At 43.4% G+C, this 25,635-nt stretch overlaps 1 protein-coding gene across 3 annotated transcripts in view; it reads right to left on the reverse strand.

Moving 5' to 3' along the window:
• The window catches only part of NTRK3 (neurotrophic receptor tyrosine kinase 3), a 391,080-nt gene that overhangs the window by 29,726 nt on the left and 335,719 nt on the right, over window positions 1-25,635 (reverse strand). The window contains exon 16 of one of the 3 annotated variants that reach the window (XM_082450917.1): window positions 19,986-20,060. The exons of the other annotated variants lie outside the window; for them this stretch is intronic. Within the exon in view, the coding sequence (XP_082307043.1) occupies window positions 19,986-20,060 (75 nt within the window). The remainder of the gene's footprint in view (window positions 1-19,985; window positions 20,061-25,635) is intronic. 3 annotated transcript variants of the gene reach the window in all.

The raw sequence follows: 25,635 nt of genomic DNA on the forward strand, positions 1-25,635 counted from the left end.
CTGGTTTCTTGAATAAAAAGAAAAAGAGGTTAGGAATATGGGAACATTTTACTTGATGAAAAATGGTAAATAACAGATTTCTCCAAATTGATGCTGGTTGTTTGCCTCATTTGATGATTTTATACACAATCCGGAAGAGCCATTCCAAATTGAAATTTCCAAGTTTACCGTAAGCGAAATTTGAGTGTGCTGGTGTAAACTTTGATGAGCTTAAGCGTCTGGGCAGAAAATTATCAGAAGGGTATTAATTGGCCACAGAGGTACCACTAAGAAGAACTTTATCAAGATTTTCGCTGGGCGGCACCACCAATGTGGGTGAAGTTTATATGACATTCCTCCAGAAATGGACTAAAACATTTCAAGTGAACTGTGATATAACAAAGAAAAGTAATAAGTTGTAAGTCAGAAGCTTGTATTCTGATGTGACTTTTGACAAGCTCTTAACCTCTTTGAATTTCAGTTTCCTCATCTTCAACATAGGAGTCAAGCAACGGCCGTGTCTAAAGTGAGATGATGTATATAAAAACCAACTGAGCATCACTAAATACAAAAAATAATACACATAAAGTGCAATGACTGTGCCCTATGTGTAGTGAGCAGCAGAACAAACCTGATTTCCTAGATTGTCCATATTTCCCATAGATCCACCTAGACTACACTGATTTTCCTTCAGAGCTACCTGCATTCTTGTGTCCTTCTCCCACATTGGAGAGATCCAGTCTGGGAAAGGTAGCGGTCAAATCCTCCCTTGGTAAAAAAAATACTGACAAATATCCCCATGGTGAAACCTAGCCAGGCAAGCAATGGGCTGAAATAATAATCTTAATAAGAATAGTCCTAATTACTGCACACTAAATATCAGCCACTGGATGTTACACACACCCCACATTTAATCTTCTCTCTCGTCCTATGTGGTAGAATTCCCTAGTATCCCCATTTCACAGATGAAGATAAGGTAATTTGTCTAGGCACTGCCTGAGAAATTCTTGCTAATGATCCGAGCTCTCAATGAGATACATTAAGGATCTGAAAGCTGAGCCTTAAAATAGGAAATAGATAGGAATAAGGCGAAAATTCCAAGAAATGAGTCTAAAAATAAAATAAGTCCTTGGAGATCTTTGGATTACACTACCTTGAGTAATGCCTTCCACCACCTCTGTTATTGTGGATTCGGGTGCTGTCAGCCTGATCTTCCTTTACAAAGTTCCCTCTTACCTAACGATGTCAGCGGCCACTGATGATCATTGCCCAAATCCATTATTTCATTAGTGGCTTTAAAAGGGTGACATTCTAATTCTAGCATTCCCTCTGCATAGATTAGCTGGAAATCTTCTGTGAATGAAAACTTTCCTTCACTAACTATTTGGCTACACTGATATTAGTTTATATTAGAAGCTCCTTTTATTTACCAGTTCTCAGAATAATGAGTCCCTTCCCTAGCATCCTCCAAAGGTGACCAGTGAGAGAGGTTTGTTTTGTTTTAGTTTGGTTTTGAGAAGCATCATCAATTCTTTGCGTGTGTGCTTGTGTGTGTGTGTATGTGTGTGTGTGTGTTAATACATTTGAAGTGTTTCCATCAATTATAATTGCTCTTTTTGATGTTCACTGTTCAATCTTTGGCCAGTAGCAGCCTCTTCAAGCTGGCACCTCTCACCAAACCCCAGTGGTCTTTGATAGCATCCTTGCTTTCTGACAAGAAAAAATATCCTAGGCTCATCTTGTCCATTTGCTGCCCTGGCCCTAGACTCAGTCATTTTTTCAAGGAACCCTGGATCCTTTTGGTGGATAATGGAATTTAGAGACCACACTATGGAAGCCAGGAATGCTCACTGCTGTTGGGTTGGTCAGTATTTCTGGGTCCTTATAATGGAAATAACTAGGAAAAACTTTTCTTTCAAAAGAAAATACTTCAGGAGTTTATATTGATTTTTCCAACTCAAACTTAGGATTACAGAGCTTTTATTTGACTTTGGTTTTATATCCGTATTTTTTTTCTTATGCTGGAAATCTTGATTCTCACATTAGTAGTATTACTTATTTGCTTTATCCTAATATATATATTTCAAATTCAGTTCAAGTATCATTACTAACAACATGATTGCTGAAAGCTGTCTACAGTCTTTGCAGTTCTTTTCATCTTTAAGATATACCTACTAGGGACATACCTAAAACATTGCTATCTTTTAAAGTCACGTGAAATAATTCCTCTCTGAGTGACGAAGTCACCAACCTAATACACAGGTTTATCCGTTTCATTTTGCTTTTGATTTTTAAGAATTGCTTTGCTTTTTCTTTCCCATTTGACATAATGTTTTACAAAGATGCAAAAACCATTACATGGTTTTAAAGTCAAACCAAAAAATCAAGGTACATGAAATCTAAGTCTAGTTCCATCTCTGTTCACTCTCCTCACCCTGATCTCCTCCTCCTCCAGAGGCAACCATTTTATGTTTGTTTTTAGTTTATTCTTTTATTGTTTGTAACATAAGCAAATATGGATAATATTCATTTTCCTCACTTTCATAAACGAAAGTAGGATACCATACCTGTTACATACTTTACTTTTTTTCCCCCACTGGGATTCTCTCATTCCTTTTATAGCTAGATAGGACTCCACGTGCATGATCACACCACAGTTTATCCAGTCCATCCACTATGGATAGGACTGGGTTGTTTCCATTCTTTTGTTATTGTCAACAGGGAAATGCGCTCTTTACGTATAGCTCAGGTGGTTCTCACTCCCCCTAGCGGGTAATAGCCTAAAATTTCCATGGAGTGTAACAGACAGAGATAGACTGCAGTGCCCACTGAAATGGTTTCAATAACATAACTTCGGAGATACACGAAGTCTTTCCAATGGGTACCCAGGCAAGGATGGTTTTGAAGGATTATGCAGAGCCTCAATTCTCTTATGGATTTTATCTAACACTGAGAACCCACTGTGGTCCAGCAATTTCCCTGCCCAATTGTGCATGCGCACACACACACACACACACACACACACACACACACACATGCCTGCCACTCTCAAAAGGAAAGACAAATCTCTCACTCATTCTAAATCTTAGGATGGAAAACCTACAGAGGACAAATGAATAGACTCTGTGAAATATTGGTATGGGTGTTGAAAATGAATGTCTCTAGTGACTGGGAAATAAATTCTTTTGCAAGTCTGGTGGTTTCCAATTCTTTTCAAACCACTGAAGGGGGACAGACTTCAAAGAATTATCAGCTGAAGGAAGATTAAAAAGAAATTTTGATAAGAGACCAATATGTGATTTTAGGCAAAAAAAGAGATATGAGTTCAAAGAATTGTCATGTTACAGTAACAAAATTCTTTCCTTTCCCATCCGGTTTATTGTGAATAACGTTTCTCATTTCTTATATTTATAAAAATGAAAAAACAGTAATAGAATTGATCCTGAACCTTAACCTAATTCCTTACCTTAGCAATAAACAATATTCATCAATGAATACAAACTAATCAAAAAATATAAGATGTATTTCCAAAAATATTATACACCTTATCTTTCACATTCATCAAAAGTTGTGATATATATACATTATTTTGATCTACTGCCTATTTCTGTGTATTACTAATAATTGTAATGATAACTCAATCCAAATCTCTTAACATCTAGAAACTTATGGTCATGGGGCATTAAAAATTATATTTAAATCTTTGTACATATTTCTGTCACACTAAATTATGACAGAATGGCCAATAAAAGGCTTTCATGCATAAAACGAGAATCCATAAGGATAAAATTTGGTAGGGAAACTGGAATGAAAGTATAAATTCAAGAAGAAAAAGGAACCATGTAAACCTGAGTGTTTAAGTACTTGTTCATGTGTTTTATAGATGATGGGTCAAATTGCTCTGGTATTTAAAGTTCATTAGCATTAAAGGAGCGATGTATTTTTTTAATGTCAATATTTACAACCGCTGTGGAAATGACATACTTAAAAATATGTTGACAGGGCTTCCCTGGTGGTACAGTGGTTGAGGGTCCGCCTGCCAATGCAGGGGACACGGGTTCGAGCCCTGGTCTGGGAAGATCCCACATGCCGCGGAGCAACTGGGCCCGTGAGCTACAACTACTGAGCCTGCGCATCTGGAGCCTGTGCTCCGCAATAAGAGAGGCCGCGATAGTGGGAGGCCCGCGCACCGCGATGAAGAGTGGCCCCCGCTCGCCGCAACTGGAGAAAGCCCTCGCACAGAAACGAAGACCCAACACAACCAAAAATAAATAAATAAATAAATAAATAAATTTATAAAAAATATATATATATATGTTGACGATTTTAGATGGCAACTTAAAACATGCAAAGGGACATACATGGTATTTCAAAATTCTTTTAGGGGCATTAAAGTTTGAAGATGACAGGTATAGAGGCTGGGCATCTAGGGTGTAAAGTTTAGAATCTCTCTGGCTAACTTCTATCTTTCCCCAAGGCTGTAGGCCACCCATCCTCAGGCCTGCAGCTATATCCTGGGAGAGGATGTGAAAAGAGGAAAGCAAAAACTACAGCCTCACCTCCAGCCTCAGGTGCTTGCCTGAAATCCTCCAGCCTCATTTCTTTCATTCAAGCCTTCAGCCCTCACTCCCAGCCTTGCCCTGAGGGCCAGGAGTAAGTGGGATTGAAGGGTGGAAAGCAGGGTGGCTGCAGAGGCTGCCAGGTTCCTTTTCCTTCTGGGGGCAGGATGCCCTGGGGCAGAGTGTTCCTGGTGGGAGGCAAACCTCCCCCCTCCCCCCCTCCCCACGGCCATCCCTACTCTTCGCAGCCTGCCTTTCCTGAACAAGGAAATTGTCTTGCTTATTTCCATAGAATGATGCCAGCTTCCCTGCAGTCAGAGGGAACCTACTGCTGTGGGTTAAAGAGAAACTCAGCTGAGCTCGAGAAGGCTCTCAGGTCTCTGCATCTAATTACACAGAAAAGGAGGCAGCTTCTTCAAAGGACATACGGAAGCCCGCTTCTGTCCCAGAAGTTCAAAATGTCTATCCTCACATAACTCTGACAAGGTATAAAGGAGACAAAGTGACCCATATATTCCAGATAAAGAAATCAGGACCCAGCAAAGGTGAGCAAATACAGGGCATTATTGATACCAATGGGAGGATTCAAGCTTCCTCTGTAATCACTAATCTATATGGGCCATGTCAAAATCTGTTAAAGCAGATGAGAATGGCAGATGCTTTCTGAAGAGTTATAGAAACTTTGCAATGTACATTAATGGCAAAATACCCTAATCAGGAGATTATCATAAAGATTGTCATTTATGGTGTCATTATTTTTAATTTATTCAATTTTAATCTCTCTTAATTGCATGTCTCAGCACATAGAAGAGTCTCCATATGCGTTATGGAAAATAATAGGCTTAGCATATATGCTTTCTTCATCCCCTGGAAAGTCTCCTGGTTTCCCAAATGCCCCAGCAGCTTTGCCTCTTACACCCAGCTCTGCTCGTCTGAGCAGCTTATCAGCCGGGCGGGGGGCAGTCACCTTGAACATGCCCCGGGTAGGAGTCCCAGACGCTAAACACAGTCTTTAAAATCACTGCCACTCTTATTCCCGAGGGTCTGGGGTCTTCACCCACACGGGCTGCATATCAATATTAGCTACATCCAATACAGACACACACATCCATGCATCGGGAAGGAGACTGCTTAGATGAACATACGTGCATGTCAATCACATGCATGCGAGTACAGTCATGGATACAAACACAGGTCTGTCGCTCATGCCCCGATCATATGAAGTTGGTGAAATCTCCCTCTGACATCTCTTGAAATAAATGACCTAAATGTAGGAGGAAAGGCCCAAAGTATTTTTTTTTTTTGCTTTTTTTTTTCATTTTTAAAAATTGGAGTATAGTTAATTTACAACGTTGTGTTAGTTTCAGGTGTACAGCAAAATGACTCAGTTATACACACACACACACACACACACACACACATATATATACACATACCTGTAGATTTTCAGATTCTTTTCTGTTATAGATTATTACATGATATTGAATATAATTTCCTGTGCTATACAGTAGGTCCTTGTTTACCTATTTTGTAGATTGTAGTGTGTACACGTTAATCCCAAACTCCTAATTTATCTACCCGTCCCCTGCTAATCCCTTCGGTAACCATAAGTTTGTTTTGTGTGTCTGTGAGTCTGTTTCTGTTTTGTAAATAAGTCCATTTGTATCATTTTTTCAGATTCCACATAGAAGTGATATCATATGATATTTGTCTTTGTCTGACTTACTTCACTTAATATGATAATCTCCAGGTGCATCTATGTTGCTGCAAATGGCATTATTTCATTCTTTTTCATGGCTGAGTAATAGTCCTTTGTATATATATATCAACCTCCTTGCATCCTGTCTCCAAGATAGCAAAAATAAATGGTTTCACTCTAAACCAGTTGGTTAGCTTTGCTGACAGCCTCAAAACTCGCCAGAATGGCAGAGCCCTCCTTCCTGGAATTAACCCTTCTAACTGCCCGCCCGCCTCCAACTGCTGGGCTCTCCTAATAGCTCCCTCCCCACATATATAGGAGGCCCTCGGAGCCTTAGAAATGGCAGTCTGCCCTCAGGGAACTCTCTCAGTTCTAACTGCTCTCTCCTCCCCCTCTTCCCTTCTCCCCTCACTTTCTCCAGGGTGGTCTTCTGAGTTAAGGATGCTGTATTTTCAACCAGCTTTTCACCTCCCTGCCCAGCTCTAAAATTTGATCATTCACTAGGCATGCTTCTTTGGTGTCTGAACCTATACTCTTTCCCTCCAGATGCCATCTGGATTCCTGGTGCATCTTTAGGGGACCAGTCTGCCCTACAACTGCACACTGTCCAGCCCCTCAAATCCAAGTTCATTAGAATCCAGGGTCTGAAAGGAGAGATTCAACACTAAAGCTATAGTTCATGAACACACAGGGCTGGGAAGGGCCTTGGAAATTATCTAATCTCCTTAAGGGCATAGAAACCTTGGCTGGAAGAGAGGCAGTGACTTGTCCAAGGTCACTAAGGAGAGTAAATGAAACGTAACTAAAGTCCCAAAGAGTCTTGTTCTCAATGTGAACCTTTTAGTGGAGAAGAGCATACATACATAAAGGTGTACAAATCAAAAACACACAGATTGAATCTTATGAAGTTTAAATTTTGGATCTATAGTCTCCTACTTTCCTCACTGATGTGTATAGACCTTGGGTCACCTGGCAGAACTCTGAGTTTCCTCCTGTTGTAATGTTGTGTGCCTTCGGGATATATTAGCTTGAATATTTGTTTGGTTTAGATCTACAATCTATGTGTGTGTGCATTCATAAATATGTGTCTGTCTGTGGCTTCACACCAGTTGCAGAAATTTCATGGATGAAACCTTTACACAAAAGACTGAGATTTTCTATAGTGACATCAGACTTCTGACTTAATAAGGCAAAATTGCTTTTGTCTTCTTTTTGTCTCTCTTGCTCTTCCCAATCAAGTATGGCAAATTATTATGTAACTTCTTATAGACACAAACTGAAGATCACGGCCCCAGGTCTAATGGGTGCTTGGAATTCTTTGGAGGGAAGGTGCAGAGGAAACTCACAAAGACACTACTATAGCACTGCTCCCTCGAAGCAGGCTTTAGGACGGCTTAAGCAAGAAACATCCGTTTAGGAGAACTTTGGTGGAATGGATGTTTCAGGCTGAGCCTCTAGCCCCAAGATTAGGAAATACCACTGGAGTTGTCCAAAAATACAAGGAGTTTTAAGAGCCAAGTTGTTTAGCAGTGTGAGCCTAGAGGATAAAGAGGCCCATTGTGATTCTGCCCTACTCTCTTACCTAGAGCTGCATCTGCCGGGAGCAAGTTCTCAGATGGAAGCCCCAGGAACACATACCTTTTATAACTTCCCCTTTTGTTTTCCTCTTTCTAAATCCTGTCTAAATGCTGGCACTCATTCTGAGAACTCATTGTCCTTTACTGCCCCAAACAATGTATATATATGTTTGTTTGTTTGTTTGTTTTTAATTTATTTAATTTATTTAATTTATTTATTTATGGCTGTGTTGGGTCTTTGTTTCTGTGCGAGGGCTTTCTCTAGTTGCGGCAAGCGGGGGCCACTCTTCATCGCGGTGCGCGGGCCTCTCACTATCGCGGCCTCTCTCGTTGCGGAGCACAGGCTCCAGATGCGCAGGCTCAGTAGTTGTGGCTCACGGGCCTAGTTGCTCCGTGGCATGTGGGATCTTCCCAGACCAGGGCTCGAACCCGTGTCCCCTGCATTGGCAGGCAGATTCTCAACCACTGCACCACCAGGGAAGCCCAATGTATATTTTTATAGAGCCTACATTGCAAGTTCAAAGATGTGGGCTGAAAAATGACTTGGCTCTGGTTTTCTTTTCCAAATGCCCAGACATGAGCCTCCTGGCTGCACTCATATCTTCTCATGGAAACAAACTTGAGGGATGTTTTTAAAAGGGCCCAACTTGCTGAACAAAGCTGGAGATATCAGCTCAGCTCAGATCCTTGGATCACACTGGATCCAGACTGATCCATTCAGACCCCAAGTGCTTGCTAAACATCAATAGGTAAAGGAAGGCAGGAAGATAAAGCCTCTTTGTCATCAATCTAGATTTTTAATTTACCCTGTACAGCTCAGGCACTGATAGGTTTTGGTTTAGATTCAGATTTATTTAGCAAAAATAAAATAATCCCTTTCAAGCAAGAATGGCTTTGCTAAATATTTAGATGCCTCCCCAAATCTGAAAAATATAACAACTGCTATTGATAATGTGTGTATAGGATGAAGAAACAGAAGATCCAACAGAGCAAAAAGGATAATTTATAACTTGGCCAATACCCTTTACTAGCTAAGCAACCCTAGGGGATGTATTTGACCACTGAAGACTCAGCTTTCTAGGGTATAAAATGGGGACACTAATGCAGCTACACAGAACATGTACAGACACTAAATGAGATATTAAATGGAACAGAGACATGGCAGGTTTTCAATACACATACACATGCATGTGACTTTCGATCAAAATCTTTCTTGAAAGATGCTAATTTCTCAATGTCTATGTTTAATGAATGAATAGCACCTCTCAATTTTTCCAGGGACTTGGACATTCTGCTCAGAGACCCTTACAACAAAGCAACACCATTCTTGATTTATGGATAAGGAAACCAGCTCAAGAATGGAATGTCAGCAAGTCCATGGTGGGTAGAGGCCAAGCTAAAAGTTAATCCACTGCCACACTCCAAATCTCTCTCATTAGGGGTTTTGTGGGTTCAAGACAATTCGACCTACAAGCACTGGGAGCGGCTAAAAGGAGCTTCCAGGAGCAGTGTGGCCACCAAACCCGGATCCTTGGAATATTTGGCTGTTTACCAAAGCAGGGTTTAGACACTTAGGAAGTGCAACTAATGTGAATCTCAGGGAAGACAAGACCCGGCCAGTTAGTGGCTGCATAGCCTATGAGAGAGGCCTCAGGGGAAAAAAGGAAGAACAAGATAATTTGAATTTTAAAAAGCAAAGACTAAGATGGGATCTTTTTCCTCCAAAAGCAAACCGAATTATAATTGTCTCCTCCAGCCATCTTCTCAGAGACATTAATAACAATAGCAATAATACTTCCTATTGAATGAATATCCCACCAGCCTTAAGATGACAGCATTGAATTCTTTAATCACGATTCTAGTTTTATGATATCATCTTATGAGCCCGGGCTTTCCATCCAAGAGCAGGGGTGAACAGACAGCAGATGTGCACCAATGGCTCCATGAGAGAAAGAGCTTTTCTAATAATCGCTGGAATAGCCTCCCTTGAAAGCCAATGAGGCCTTATCTGTAAATAAGCTCAGTCTGAATCCCCACCTCTTAAGCTTTGAATGAGAGGCTAGACTATGTGGCCTTCTTAACTGAAGGCTTTTTTTTTTCTCTAATTTCAAGATTCCAACAGCCTGGCACACTTGACCCGCCATTTATAATGTCTGTTATGCAGACCCAGTGCCTGGGTCGTGGGAACACCTTCTTGCCCTTCCATTGCGAGGGTCTCAAATCAGCTGTCCCAGAAACAGACAGCTTAAAGCAGCCTCTGTTTGGTTCTCCTGGTCTTTATCTCAGACAGAATGTGTGGAGACTAATTAGAGAATGTTTATAAAGCCTAGCCCGTAGCATGAGACTACCCTTGAAAGTACTGATGTATAGTATTATTTCCTACAATGATAGGGATTTCTGTGCTGGTCTGACACCTGCCGTCATTCAGGGCTGCTTCTGAACTGTCTCTAAAAGAGGTTTGGCCAGCTGCGGTCTTCCCATTTCCCTCATTGTGAGAACCCTCGGGTCATGATGCATGTGGCTCACACATCTCTCATCTCTCTGGGCCAGAGGTTGGAAAAGGCAGGTAGCTGTTTCTGGGCCAGTGGAAGGTAAGACCTAAAGCCTCTAACAAACTTTGCACCCTGCATGCTCTACTCAATGCTGTTGAAAAAGCATAAGATCTCCCATTAAAGAAGCTGCTGGGGCTTCCCTGGTGGCGCAGTGGTTGGTTGAGAATCTGCCTGCCAATGCAGGGGACACGGGTTCGAGCCCTGGTCTGGGAAGATCCCACATGCCACGGAGCAACTAGGCCCGTGAGCCACAACTACTGAGCCTGCGCGCCTGGAGCCTGTGCCCCGCAACGAGAGGGGCCGCGATAGTGAAAGGCCCGCGCACCACGATGAAGAGTGGCCCCCACTCGCCGCAACTAGAGAAAGCCCTCGCACAGAAACGAAGACCCAACACAGCCATAAATAAATAAATAAATAAATAAGTTAAAAAAAAAAAAAAAAAAGCTGCTGGGCGCAGAAACAGGTCCCCAGAAGTGGAACAGAAGGTGGCCCACCCTTAAGCAGATCGTACAGCAAAGGCAGTATAACATCATGATACAGCGTTAGACACAAGGCCACAAATTCATAGCCATGTCACCTCCAGAAATCACTTAACCTCTCTGAGCCTCGGTTTCTCCATATGTTAAACATCAACTGGTATTTACTTCCTAAAATGACCATGAGGATTAAATAAAATAATCCACGTAAAGCATTTGGCACAGTATCCAGCACATGGCAAGCGTCAATCCAACGGTCCCCATAATCACTATGGTTGTGCTAGTAGCATTGGTATCTTAGCACATATTTGCAAGAAGCGTACTCCACATCGAGGATGTAGATAATATAGGGGGATAGGTTTTGAACTTCTGTGGGTGCAGGTAGATGGGGGTATTTGGTGACGGTAAAGATTGAGGCTGGATTAGGAACTAAATTTCAGGTGTCCTTGGGTATGGCTCGTTCAGTGTTGGGCTTCCCAGAAAGAGAAGTCTTTTTTGGTTTTGCGCTGCCATAAGAAGCAAACCAACCCTTGCCTCCTTTCTCCCCCTCCCTCCACTTGCCCTGTGCTCTCAATGAAGCATTTGCCATCCCCCCGTTACAGTGCTTAGTGCAGGTTGAACACATCAGCCAGAAAGGCACGGCTGTAGCTAGAGGTAAAATCTGCTACTTCCAAACCACTCCAAATTAATCATTCTAACCTGAGGGAGACTTGGGCCTTCGGGCCCACCTTTTTGTTTTATTAACTGCCAACAAAAAATGCCAGAAGTGGCTGGGGAAGAAGCACAAAATAGGGGACAGGGAACACTTTTTGCATATTTTAATTACTTCAGTAAACAATTCATATCACAGCAGAAGCCTACCATCAATGGCTACGTCCCAGGCAAAGGGAATTTGGAAGAGCATCATGGGGCCTGACATAAAAAAACATGCACCTCCTTCTTAGACTAGAGGCTGCCTTATCTAGCTTCCCTGAGCTGGAGTTAAACTTGCAATCCCTCCACGGACTAGTTGCTGGAGCGGCTCCAACTAGGGCAAGAAGGTGAACAATACACAACTTTTCACACTCCAAGCTTTCTGGAGAATGGAATGCTCCTCTTCACCCAATGGAAAGAGGGATTCTTCTCGGAGCCATGAAACAAGACCCTTCAATTCTAAAGGCAGGACACTTGGTGCCTGAGAAGAGAGAGCTCACAGATCACCGGCTGGATCTCTGGCAGGACCACAAACATGAACCAGTGGATAACATTCTCCATCCTCATTTAAAGGTGGGGATTCGACTTAGAAAAAAAATAACAGGATTAAGTTCTCAGGGAAGCCTGCGGTTAGGTGATAGAAGCTGAATCACTCTGCGAACTGCCAAGTGATTAATCAACTTGTTAATACCACTACTATTTTTATGCATCACAGGTTCTTAGTTAGCCCTTCCCCTATGAAATTCCAGGAAAGGGTATTAGTTAACCTAGCCACCCCCCTTACAGGGACGGGTGGCCTCCAGCATCTTGGGAGGAAGGCAGCAGGAAGGAAGATCTGATGCCAAGGGAAGCCATGGAACCCAGTGGAAAGAAAACTGGATTGAGACTCAGGTCAACTGAGTTCTTGCCCCAGTTCTACCAGGGTGTCGCCCTGTGGCTTTGGCACCCTGTGCTTCCTTTTGGTCTCAATGTTCACATCTGCAATAAGGACAGAATTGGACCAGAGGATTGCTACGCTTCTTCTCCACGTGAAAATGGCATGAGATTATCCAAAGCAAGGTTTTCTTATCTTCATCAATATACCAGGAGCACTGAACAAAAGCTCATCTCAAGGTCCTTCCCAACATCAGCAGCCTCAGCAGCCTGGCTTTCCAGAGTTTGTGTGTGTGTGTGTGTGTGTGTGTGTTCCAAGCAAGAGAAGAAGAGCAATGGGCCAGAACTTGGGAGCTCCAGGGCCCTGCCTTAGGTTTACATCACACCACCTGGCTCATGCCTGGGCCCCTGGGTCCTCGTTTATAAAATTGGTAGGGCGAGCGAAGAGAATTGGGCTAGCTGACTTTTAGGTCATCTAGTTCCAAAACACGGTGATTCAGTGAAGCAAAGACTGGATGACCTCTGGATGCCCCTCCCAGCCCTGGGAGAAGGTTAGAGTTCTGAGACCCACTAGTTCCACACAGCCCACTACTCTACAACTGGATCCCAGGGTGCCTTTTTGCAGTGAAGGGTGTGAGCCAAGGGTAACCTCAGATGAAAGGGCTGCAGGAGCTGGCCCTCCACGCAGCATCTGGCACCACAAGCTCTCATCTGAGGCCTGCAGCTGTGGGCTGCTCCTTCTCCCTTTATCAACAAGCCCTACCTCTTGGCTTCTCCCTCAAGGTCAAAAGGAGGGGGAAGACTGCTCTGAGGATGAACCCAGGAGAAAGTCTTAAATGCTAAGCCAGTAATCACAGTTGGATGGTTCTTTTCAAAGGCATTCCTACTCTATTGTACACATTCATGTTTCCAAAAGCATAGAAGGAGGATAAGGGCGAGTGGGCTTCTTGTTTCTGATGAAACTGGGATGAAATATCTTACTCAGGGTCACTTAGTGAGTCCCCAGGAGGCAGAGCCAGGCTAAGTCTGGGGTAGGCAATCCGCAAGCATAGTGCCCTCATCTTAATTTATTTAAACCTCTGGTCTCCACTGCAACAGAGGTAGAAAGAGATTCTTTCAGTATTTCAAGGTTGGGGCAGAGGTGGAAGGCTTGTCCCAGTGAACAGGGATACAGAACAAAAACTTACTGAGTGTTTATACTGGGCCAGGATCTATGATAAATAAGGCAAAATGCACTGCTTCATCCACTCCTCTCAATATGCCTTGGCTCTGGAAATTATTATTACCAAAAGCATTGCATGAAGGAAGGAAGGGAAGGAGAGGGAGGAAGAGGTTAAGCAACTTATGTGAGTTCAAAAGGCTGAAGAGTGAAAGATTCAAGCCTCACACCTAAATTATTCTGATTCCAAAACCAATGTTCTTTTGCACCCCCAAGTCAGAGTTCTTATGCATTTTCAAGTTGAAGGAAGACTCACTTGTAAAAAAAGTTTTCAAACCTATAAATTGATGGGCTGGAGGTGGCAGATTTGGGGACGTATGATAGAAATCCCAAAATTTGATTTCTCTAAAAACACCCATAAAATCTAAAGAGGATTTTCATTCAGAAATATCTAAATCTGCAGATTCAATGAAGGAAGATGGAAGCCAACATCGGCCCAGAGAACGCTCATAAAAATGACACTGGAAAACATCATATGTTCCTTCTCGTAGACAGACTGGAAAAAGCAGTCAGTCATGGGCTTTGCTTCCTCGGTCTTTGCTTTGCAGATTTTCTCTGCGTGATGCCTGGCCTGACTCCTGTAGAAGTGAGGTTGATTATTTCAGCTGGGCTCCCCGTGGCAAGGCCTCCCCGATGAAGACAAGTCTTTGTTAGTGATCAACTAGGTCCCAGATAATCTGTTCAGCTCCTGCAGCATGTATCATCGTAATTTTCAAAATTCATTAGCCTTGATTGTTTGGAAATCTATTTCCCATTCTTTCTCTAAGATCATCGTTTCAGGCAGAGAAAGAGGAAGGCAGAGAGAGATGGAGGGATGATGGGCAGGTTGAGTAGAGAGGAGAAGGAAGGAGGGAAATAGCTAGCAACACATGTCAAGCCTGGTGACTTATTTGGGTCTTAGAATTAAGCCACCCCAGAAATAAGTTCTAAATCTGGATTTGGTGATTACTGGGACAATACACTGCCTTTTTGCTTAAGATAGATTAAGTTTTTTGTCACTTGTAGCCAAAAGAATCTTGATCTAACAGTCGAAAATTCAACTCTCAAGTTCATCTTTATTTCTAGGAATAAAATGTCGATTTCTAGAAATGAACCTAAGAAGAAAGACTCAGAGAGATCCCAGAGGCCCAGATAGACACCAACTTGCCCAGCTAGGATGGAATTGCAATATACCTTCTCTCACCCCCTGTATGTCCTTTTCTTCTTTCCTGTTCTGTGTGCTGGTACCCACATGCCAGGGTCTCACCAGCCACAAAGCATCACAGGGACACAGTTTACACACATGTGGCTCTGAGACCAGCACGTGAACTGAAAGCTTTCCTGGTATGACTGCACCTGCCCAATAGCAGTGTGTCTGGCTGCAGGTCGCATCAGACATCTAGTTTCCATTAGGGTTAGCCACAAATGCCAGCATGGGAGGAGGTGGCAGAAATCAGAGGAACTAGCTAACGCTCAAGAGAGGTAGGGACCAGCCCAGCAAACCCAGGCAAAAGAGATAGTGGAACTTATGTTATTTCCACCAGCATCTCCAGACAGGAGGTCTTGTCACAATCCTTCCAGACATATGGATTTCTCACAAGTCATCTGTCCCCAAAGAATTGTGGAAGCAAATGGACTTGACCAACTTTGAAGATAAGATCCAGAACAAGGAGTATAGAATCCCATCAAAAATTCTAGGGCACCTTTGCTAATGAGCAGCATTATGGCACAACCAGACGGTTCCCTTCTTTTCTCTGTCATCTTCCCTCTGGCTCCCCAGAGCCCTTTCACGTGACGTCCTGGGCCCCACCCCATTCCAAGCAACTCTCAGCATGCTCTTCTGGGGGTTTGCTCTGATCTGAGACATCTATTTTCAGATCATCAGAGAGCAATGCCAAGAGAACTAGGAGTTCAAAGATTAATTACCATTGAATGGGCAGAGCTCCTATCTCTGGATAAATCTTCAGGTGAGAACCCAAAGGACTGACCCTGGGAACACACAACCAATTTCTCTGAACTTAAGGACATGAGATGCCACATAATTAAGAGGCATCTCCCACAGGACAGTGTATTAGGCTCCCTCCCAAAAGGCCAGTCTTCACTCTCTTACGTTGCAAGACTTGGAATAGCAACAAAAAGGTGAAAAATCATATCCCACAATCTCAAGCCTGTTCAACTATGTTGGTTTTTGACTCCGTCAAAGTCCTAGTGTGTTTTAGAATACTCTCTAGCTCATAGACAACTTCACCGCAACTTGATTCACCCTACAACCTCCGTCCGTGATGGCTGAAAAACACTAACATGCAGAGAGGGGGTGAAAAAAGCTCATCTTGAGTTCTCCTTTTGTGCCTTGGGTGTGCAAAGAGACAGGTATGTGTTTTCAGGTTAATTAGAAAAACTGGGTTCATTGGGGTGAGGAGATACACCCTTGGGTTCCCAGCATGCTGGTGTAAAGGGTGTGCCTGGGGTCTCCAAGCAAGTTCCCATACTGGGACTCACTTATGACCATGTACCCTCACAGGCTTGGGTCAAAGACCCCAGCATTGTCTTTCTAGCTGCAACTAAGTCCTTTCTAGTATTAAGACATTTAATGTGTGACTGGCAGGGTGGGCTGTATGTAATCAGTGAAAGAAGGAATATCCTTGTCAGCTTAAAAGATAAGCAGACATTTCTAATCTTTACCCCTGTTCCAAATTGGTACACCACAGAGCACATGGATGCAGAAGAGAGAAGTCAACTGATGTTGAAACGGGTTCATATTTTAGAAGAAAGTGTAGTTTGCTTGCTTGCTTCTTTTTGCCAGGGAGGGGACTCCGAGACAAGTCAGGGAAGAGTATCCTATGGAGGAAGATGAATGATGATTTTCTCCTTAGCTCGTGAGTTTCAAAGTGATGGAGGGAAACTAGATAACAGGCTATAAGCAGAAAAGAACCAGGATTTGACGGGGCAGCCATCATCCAATAGCTGGAAGACCACAGTAAGGGACATTCAAGTGCCTGGCGTATATTCTTAAGTGATTCTGACATTGTGATGGTAAAGAAAATCCTGAGTAAATGACAGAGTAATAACTTCTCTCTATCCATATGACACATATTGTGAAACTAAGAGACATTGCCTTGGCGTGGATTGAGACCTCTGGATAAATATGTTACAGAAGTCCAAGGAAATAACTGCATCGCGGGTGGAAATATCCTCCTTTAGTGTAAGAGGAAAACGGAAGAGGGTTATTGGAGATCCCAAAATAATTCTTCACTTTGCTACAACAGCTCTCTCTGGTGCACATAAACGGTGGTTTGCTTACCACACCACTTTAGCAAGAGCCCATCTTATGCATAAAATAAGAGTCTACTGAATTTTTTTTCTGAGAAGTATGTAAATGTACATTACAAATAGACACAAGGTCACAGAGTGATATCAACGTTAAGTATAACCATAAGAAGATGTGGTCCAGAGACTTCCTGCTTCTTGTTAATAGCAGTCCCAAGACTGGATGAAGTCAGTCTCTGGGTTCCATTCACAAAGGCAGGCAGGAAACTTAGGATTCTCTTCAAACTCAACTCTTCACTCAAGCCCCTGTTGAAAAACCTTTGTCTGGTCTCAGACGTCTGCATGCATTCGCCCCAACCCTATTATCTATACAGAGACCCATGCACCACCCTCCTTCCAACGTGCACGAAACCCAGGAACCCAGGACACACTGAAGTCAAGCTCCACCTCTGCCTAGGATGGATGCCCCAACAGGAAGACTAGCTCTCATGCCCCCCAAATGGTCCATGCCTATCCCCATTCCCAAGGACAACAACATAAGGAGAAGCAGCAGAAGTTGCTGTACGGTCATGCACAGTCAGCAAAGACATGTACAATCACCCCAACACATCTGCTCCTGATCCAGCCATGCGCATCAGCCAATTCGCAGGACCTTGTGGTAATCCAGGGAGTCCTACTTCTCTTTTCTTTCTACTACTTCCAGCCAACTGGTATTTATGGATGGATGCTGAGACTAACTGATCAAAGCAGGCTTTCAGATTTACTTTCACCAGGGTTTAGATCCTGGCTGCACAATTTTCTAGTTCCATGTTTAAATGTCGGTGTTCTAATCCGTAAAGTAAGACTTTGATAACTTCTTCGTGAGAACAGTGTAAATTAAATAAACATACTCAAAGCCCCTAGCAAAGTGCCTGACAGGTGTAGCTGCACAAGAAATGTGAGTTGGCATCCCCTACTACCCCCAAGGACACCAGATAGAAGAAGAAAAGCCTTGAACTATCCTGAATGGCCAGAGCAAGTCAAAGATTGAGGGATTTTCTACAAAGATGCTCCCCAAGTGGATAAAGCCACAGCCTCATTCACTTTCTGACACCCTCTCAGTGATGTTAGTTGGAGATGAAACCTATCAAACAGACAAGGTATGTTTCCAATGCCACGGCCACCCCTGATTCTGCCTCCTCAATTTTTTTTGGTCATTCTGAAGTTTTTGAGGTTTTTTTTGCTTTGGATTCAGAATTTCCAGATTTGACTTGTTTCAGAAAAATTTAAGCCAAGCCATGAAAGCCTTCCTTGGCTAAATTAAATAAACTAAAATACATTACAGTCTTCAGGAGACTCAATCGCTTTGACCTCCCCGTCTAAAACTGCAAACGCACGCATGCAGACATACACACACACACACACACACAACCACCACCACCACCATTACCATCACCAAGCATTTCTTTTTCTCTCCTCTGTTTTTTTTTCTTCTAAGGACCTATTATTCTCTAACATGAAATACACTTTACTTTATCTTTATTTTCTATCATCTTCCTTATTAAGGTCAGAGATTTTTGTCTGTTTTATTCACAGTTGTATCCTTAGCACCTAAAACAGTTCACAGTACATGAAGAGAGTGACTGTATGTCCCAATTTCTCAGGGAAGGTCCCAGTTTATGCCTGTGGTATCTATTTAATTATTAGTAGCTTCTCTTTTCATTCTCTGAGACGTCCAAGTTTAGCCAGTCAAATATACATAGTTGATTAATAATAAATATTTGTTGAACTTAATTCATAAATTTGACCAATTTGATACTTTAATTAAGCCCATCAACTCCTGAAACCAAGAATTTTACCTTGATGTGAATGAAATGCATATGATGTTTTAAAAGCATGAGAGTGATTAATCTCTTATAATGGTCCTGCTTTCAAAATTCTCACAAGACTGGCAAACATGTTCTGATACACTCAAGCTCTACACAGCTGTTAGCATTGAAAAATCCTACACGTTAATGCCTTTATTGGTAACAGTGCCAAGAAGACATACCTATAAAAATGGGATCCTGAGAGAACTTGGGAAGCTATGCTTAATTTACCTCCCTAACCAAATCACGAGAGAAACGAATGGAATAGTAAAAGCAACCCCGTTCACCTGCCCAGAAGACTGACATCAGGATAATGTCATGTAATAGAAACCAGAGGCTTCTCTCTTAAAAATGAACTACAACACACCCAGTTAGTGTCTGGAAACAGCATCTGGCCTGTGGGAAAGCATCTCGAGATGGCAAGAAGGACTCGTATTTCCTAGTCTGTGTGGGATTTTTGAGGTTGGGTAGGTAAATTTTGTGGTTCTATTTTCCCAAGTGGACCATTCTCCAAACAGAAGGAAACAGCCTCTAGGCAAAAAGTGGAAGGAAGCTATCCACTTCTGTCTGATGATCAAGGCAAGACAGATGGAACTTTGACTAAAGCTGCAGTATGTCCATCTCCACTCCAGAAAGTACTGTAGAAATTACAATGGGGAGGGGGAAAACCTTCCCCTCAATATTCAGGGATATGACTCAGTCATGGAGCTCTGTAATAACTATCCTGAACATCAAATTTCTTAGACTAAGCTTCACCTGAAGTCAACGGGGAGACCTCCAGTTTTGCAGACCCTTAAGTCTATGTGGTACTCTTAGTTCCTTAAAGGGAGTCTCTTAGGGAGTGTAGGCATCCAATGTGTATTCAAAACTCAAGGCACCCTTCCTGAAACGCAAGAAAGCAGCCAAACCGCAGTCCATGCAGAGCCTCCAGCCTCTACCACACGCGCAGGCCCGGACAGAATACCTGGCAGCCATTTGAACTCCGGCGGCTCTCCCAGATGTGCACCTCATTTTAGCAAAACATGGCCCCGGCCCCTCCACCCCCACCCCCACCATGCTTCTTGCCCATGAGACATCCGAAGCACATCAAAGCCTTTGGCAGGAAACTTCCATGAATGTTAAACGATGTCCCCATGATGGGAGGCAGGGGAAGAGAGGTGGGGAGCAGCCCCAGCCCATGGAAGTTCCTCTCCAAAGTCTGCAAGCTGTCAGTTTGTGTGTGGACTGCCCAGCCCCCTGACCCCAGAAACGAAATCCAGACTCACTGTGGAAGCTGCCGACGCTTCTAGCCTCTGCCGCTGCCATGACACGCTGAGCGGGCCCTTCTGGCATAGCCCTTCCTGACAGTGAATGGGGGAGAGAGGGGGGCAGGGGAAGAGAGAAGAAAGGGATGAAGGCACAGGAAGGAAGCATGGAAGGACGAAAGCAAGGAGGAGAAGGGAGGTGGGTATATCTTTAACTGAATGGCGTGTCTCTCTTGGCCACAGCTTCCAAACACCTCTCCCATGTTACTAGAGAGAAAGGCTGACTGCATCAACTCATCCCAACTGCCCTCACTCAGAAGTCCATGGCTTGGCAGACACACCATCACACCACTCCTAGTACACGACAACCAGCTTCTTCCTTTGTGAGCCACCAAGATCCAACTCGTTTCCCTCCAAGGGTTCTACTCCTGACCAGATGAGCCTTCCAGCCAACTGACCCTCTGAAAGGAAATAGATTTTACCTAGAATTTTCATCCCTTTCGGTCAAGAAATAGCACCTTCTCCAAAGCTTCTGAGGAAATATTTGTCTTCAGCAGAAACATCACTGAATTTATCACTACTTTTAGGGGTTTCTCTCCCAGATGCCCTTCCCTGCCTTTCCAGTTTGGAAAGGAGGTGAGCTAACAGGACGTCATCTGTATAGAGCCTCAGCCCTCCTCCTTGCTGTCAACAGAATCACCATTTATTTTCCCTATTACCACTTGGGAAAAACTGTTTTCCCTCAAAAAGCCACTTGAGAAGTCAGAGGAGGGGCTGTGTGCCAGGCTGCCTTAGAGAAGGAACTTACGGTACCTTAGCAATAGCATTTCTCAAGCACCTCCCAAATCAAGAGCTCTGGACAGAAGACAAGAGACACAGCCCCTGCTCTCAGTCAAACCAGAGGCAGAGAAGCACAGGAATGAATCAAAAAAGAAAAGCACGTTCATGAAGCAATACATCTGTGTGTGTAAACCAATAGGGCGATGCCAAGGAGACCATCCCGTGAGGACAATGAAATGGGCATCACTGGGTTTTGATGGCAGTGAGGAACAGACAGAGAGAAAAAACAAAGGGGGAGATGAGAAAAAGAGCACATGGGAAGTTGGGAAGAGAAGATGTTATGGGCTGAATTCTGTCCTCCCACCAAATTCTTATGTATTAATCCCCAGTACCCCGGAATGTGACTAGATGTGTAGAAAGGGTCTTTAAAGAGGTAGTTAAGGTTAAAAGAGGTCATCAGGGTGGGCCCTAATCCAATATGACTTGGGTGCCTAGAAGACTAGGACATTTGGACCCAGACATGTACACAGGGAAGATGATGTGACGACACAGGGAGAAGACAGCCGTCTACAAGTCAGGGAGAGAGGCCTCAGAAGAAACCAACCCTGCCAACATCTTGATCTCAGACTTTTGTGGTACTTTGTTATGGCAGCCCTAGCAAACTGATGCAGAAGTCCTTATGAAACAATGGGAATGAGCAAGTGCCATTGTGGAATGAGGAACAGGCTGGCTAGGTGTCAGGGGGCTTCTTGTGGGAGGGGACAGGAAGGAGACTGGCGGAGTGCAGGGTGAGAAATGTATATTTTTGAGAAATTATATTTCCCCAAGCCTTTAAACAAGCAGGCAGAATGATGAAAAGTTTGAGAAGTATGGGATGGAGGGCTCTGAGACCAAAGGTGCACGCACTGATCCAAGTGTTGGTCTGATCAGGGTGTGAATTAGGATCGTTCCTGCCAACATTCAAAGAACAAGTGATGCTGAGGTGCTATGAAGAAAGATAGAGCAGGATTTGGTGAAGAATTAGGTACAAAGGGGGAAGAGACAAGGTCAAAAATGACTCCCATTCCGGGAACCTCCCAAAAGAGCTTTTGTTCATGCCAACAGACTGCTGAGGAGCGCCTATTTGAGAAGTAGGAGGTGGCCACGGTGAGTTGTATCTCCAACGAGACAAGTTGCAATCACCAATGAACTGTCCAGGGGAGACTTACAGGTTAAGCAATCAAAGAGAGAAGAGGTAGAAGCTAAAAATGTAAATTCAAACAGCTTCTGCACAAAAGCAAGAAAGGGTTATAAGCGTGTGAGTGTGTGAGCTTTCCAAAGTAGATGTCTAAAATGGTGGCACTAGAACTTCCAATGGGAAGGAGAGAAACCAATGGAAGAGGTAAAGGATGGCTATAAAGGGGAATAGATCATAGAGCATCATTAAGGCATTGAACAAGGATGTTAAGCAGTGGGGGAGTGGATGGGCGGGAGAAGGAATGGGGCAGTTATTGATAATGTCATTCAACAGTTAGTTCAAAAAAGGATTAGACTCTTTAGAGGAAAGGAATCTGAATTTGGCCATGGTGAAATAATTAGTGAACCCCAAAATGCAGAGTCAAGGAAGGGGTAAGATCAGAAGCTTAAAAATTAAGACAGAAGATGAACACAACCTATTATAGTAGTTGAGGAGACAAATGAAAGTTGGAGGTGGCAGAAAGGTCAAATGAAGAGTTTTCTTTAAAGTAAAAGAGATCATAGAAGACCGAAAGAAAGACTTCAAGATAGAGTGAGACAAACAGTCACAGCAAGAGGTGGGCTAGAAACAGGGCAGGTGACAGATGGTGAGGTGTGAGGGAAGTAAGAAAGAATGCAGATGTGTGAATCTGTTGATATGGAGAGGACATAGGGAGGGGGCAGGGTAAGCTGGGACGAAGTGAGAGTGGCATGGACATATATACACTACCAAATGTAAAATAGCTAGTGGGAAGCAGCTGCATAGCACAGGGAGATCAGCTCGGTGCTTTGTGACCACCTAGAGGGGTGGGATAGGGAGGGTGGGAGGGAGGGAGACGCAAGAGGTAGGAGATATGGGGATATATGTGTATGTATAGCTGATTCACTTTGTTATAAAGCAGAAACTAACACACCATTGTAAAGCAATTATACTCCAATAAAGATGTTAAAAAAATAAATAAATAAATGCAGCTTTCTTTTTGTTGGCCAAAAAAAAAAAAGATTGGTGCAGTCAATAAACACACACCTATGCCTTATTACAGTCCCTCCAGTTGTGAGAAGCTAAGGTTAGAGCATGACTAAAAGGGTCCAGTAGAGTCTCTGAATTGAGGACATTAATTGGGATGGGATAGTCTAGGACTGGAACAATATGACCCAGGTACCAGCATCCCTGTTCCTATGCTCATGGTAGACATACCCGCTGATCCCACATGCTTTTTCACTGACTCTAGATGCACCCACCTAGCTCTTCTCATCACTCTACTTCAAGCAATCACTACCAGTCATCAGAACACGTACCTGAGATCTACTTGCCACCCCTGGGGCATATAATACTTGGTAACAAGGCAATTAGACTTAAAAGCAACAAAAGGAGTCATTTTTAGGTATAAAGGAAATCCAGTGACATGGAAAGCATGAGGCACTCTGACAATAAAGTGACCCCTCCCAAGTGTTTGGAAATGAAGAAAATACAATTGGTCTCTTTAAGATCAGCATAAAATGGATGAAAACGTGAGTTTACATCCAAGGTTGTCTGAAAAAGCCTGAGTGCCTTCCAGGCCATCATGGCTCAGTTGTACACTGATTGATGCAGATAATAAAAGAATACGATCATAGAGACCTGCAAAAGGATGGGCATGGAATTTGATGGTGGCAATGTTCATCCCCTCCTGGCTTCAGTCAGGGGAGAGAGGAGGATTTAAGCAGAAGAGTAGGAAGCCAAGAAGTCCTTGCTATCAGATCAATAGCGATATATCAAAATTTCTTAGCTAGATGACACTGACCATTTGATTCATCTGACTCCCTTGCTCTGATTTCTTCCTCATGTAACCTTCTCGATGCAGTCAGGCACCCCACACAGGCTGGCTTACTGGGAGTGAATGCTTTGATCACACAGCCTTTCAATAATCTGGTCCCCTGTGCACATTAATAAATTGTCCTCCTGGTGCTAACTGCAGTCTCATGGGTGTTTTAATTATTGTGAGACATTCTCTCAGGCCTTTTCACTGATAAGCAGATGTTTGGGCCTTTGGTAGGGAATCAGATCCTGCTGGCTTTTTCTTAGGTGACACCACTGCATCTTCCAGATATACCTACCCAGAATCCCCACATACTGACTATTGGTACCTGGCAAGTGGGGACCATTATAGGACCGTTAAGGAATAATGGCCGTTATTCCTTACCCATCACAAACACTTGGCATAGGGTAATATATTTTTAAATTAAGCACTTTTATTAAGCGCCTTTTATGTGAAACATCACTGTGATAAAAATGGAGTGGGGGGCTTCCCTGGTGACGCAGTGGTTGAGAATCTGCCTGCTAATGCAGGGGACACAGGTTCGAGCCCTGGTCTGGGAAGATCCCACATGCCGCGGAGCAACTAGGCCCGTGAGCCACAACTGCTGAGCCTGCGCGTCTGGAGCCTGTGCTCCACAACAAGAGAGGCCACGAGAGTGAGAGGCCCGCGCACCGCGATGAGGAGTGGCCCCCGCTTGCCGCAGCTAGAGGAAGCCCTCACACAGAAACGAAGACCCAACACAGCCCAAAAAATAAATAAATAAATAATAATTAAAGGTGCTAAAAAATAAATAAATAAATGTATTAATCTTAAAAAAAAAAAAAAAGGAGTGGGTTCCTTTGCCTTTAAGGGAATTTATGCTGTAGAGGGCTACGGGACATGCATGTACCCAAATGACTCAAGGACATGACTAACTAAATAAATACAAAGATCAGGAAGTTGGGGATTGACCCATTGAGTAAGAAAATGATCAACTTCAGGAACAAACTGGGCCACAACTCCAAGGTCCATCCTGGCTACAGAGGCTGGAGAGCATGACTCAGTGGAGGAGAGGCTGTCATGGTGATTGGCAGAGTGGAAGAGATGGCCTACTGACAGCCACTGCCAATCAAGTTTGGGATGATGATGAACTTCTTTCCAGAGTGCACATCATCACTTACTAAGCAGACTATACTGCTGGTGATGGTGGTGATGGTGGTGGTGGCAGTGGTGATAAAATCAGCAGCACCCAAGCCAACAGTTCACAAAGCTCTTGAATATCCGTTATCTCATGTTATGCACAGGAATGAGCAGTGGCCATCGAGTTGCATATAATAAGAGAGAAAAAGGAGGGAGGGCCGGGCTTTAACCAGCCTTGTCTCTATCCCCAAGGCTCTAGGGCACACGAACCTAACATCTTCCTCTAGGGTAACAAGGGGCATCACACACTTAGGAGGCCTGGAGAATGAGCTCTAGTTCTGAAGGCCTTTGTCTACCACAGAATTCATGGTTATGGTTATCAAAAGTTAGCTTCTTCTTGGAGCTACCAGGTCCGAAATGGGAAAGCTCTTCCTCTGACCAACTAGAAGTGCTTTCTTTTTCCTCCTGGGCTTCCAGCAGACCAACTCCAGTGGTCTACATCAGTCCCGGAAGAGTGAGTGGCTTTGTTTATATCTCCCTGAGCTCTCTTATGTAGGCTATTCTCCCCTTCAATGTTAGGATCTAGCACCAAAGACCATAATAGGAAATACCTTGGCTTGTAAGTAACTTTAAGTTATTTAAAATTTCTTATACAGATGGTCCCCAACTTATGATAGTTCAACTTCAGCGTAGTGTGAAAGTGATACGCATTAGGTAGAAATCGTACATCGAATTTTGATCTTTTCCTTGGCTAGCGA

This window comes from Balaenoptera physalus (assembly GCF_965194825.1).
Source record: "Balaenoptera physalus genome assembly, chromosome: 2".
In the NCBI taxonomy this organism is placed as follows: Eukaryota; Metazoa; Chordata; class Mammalia; order Artiodactyla; family Balaenopteridae; genus Balaenoptera; species Balaenoptera physalus.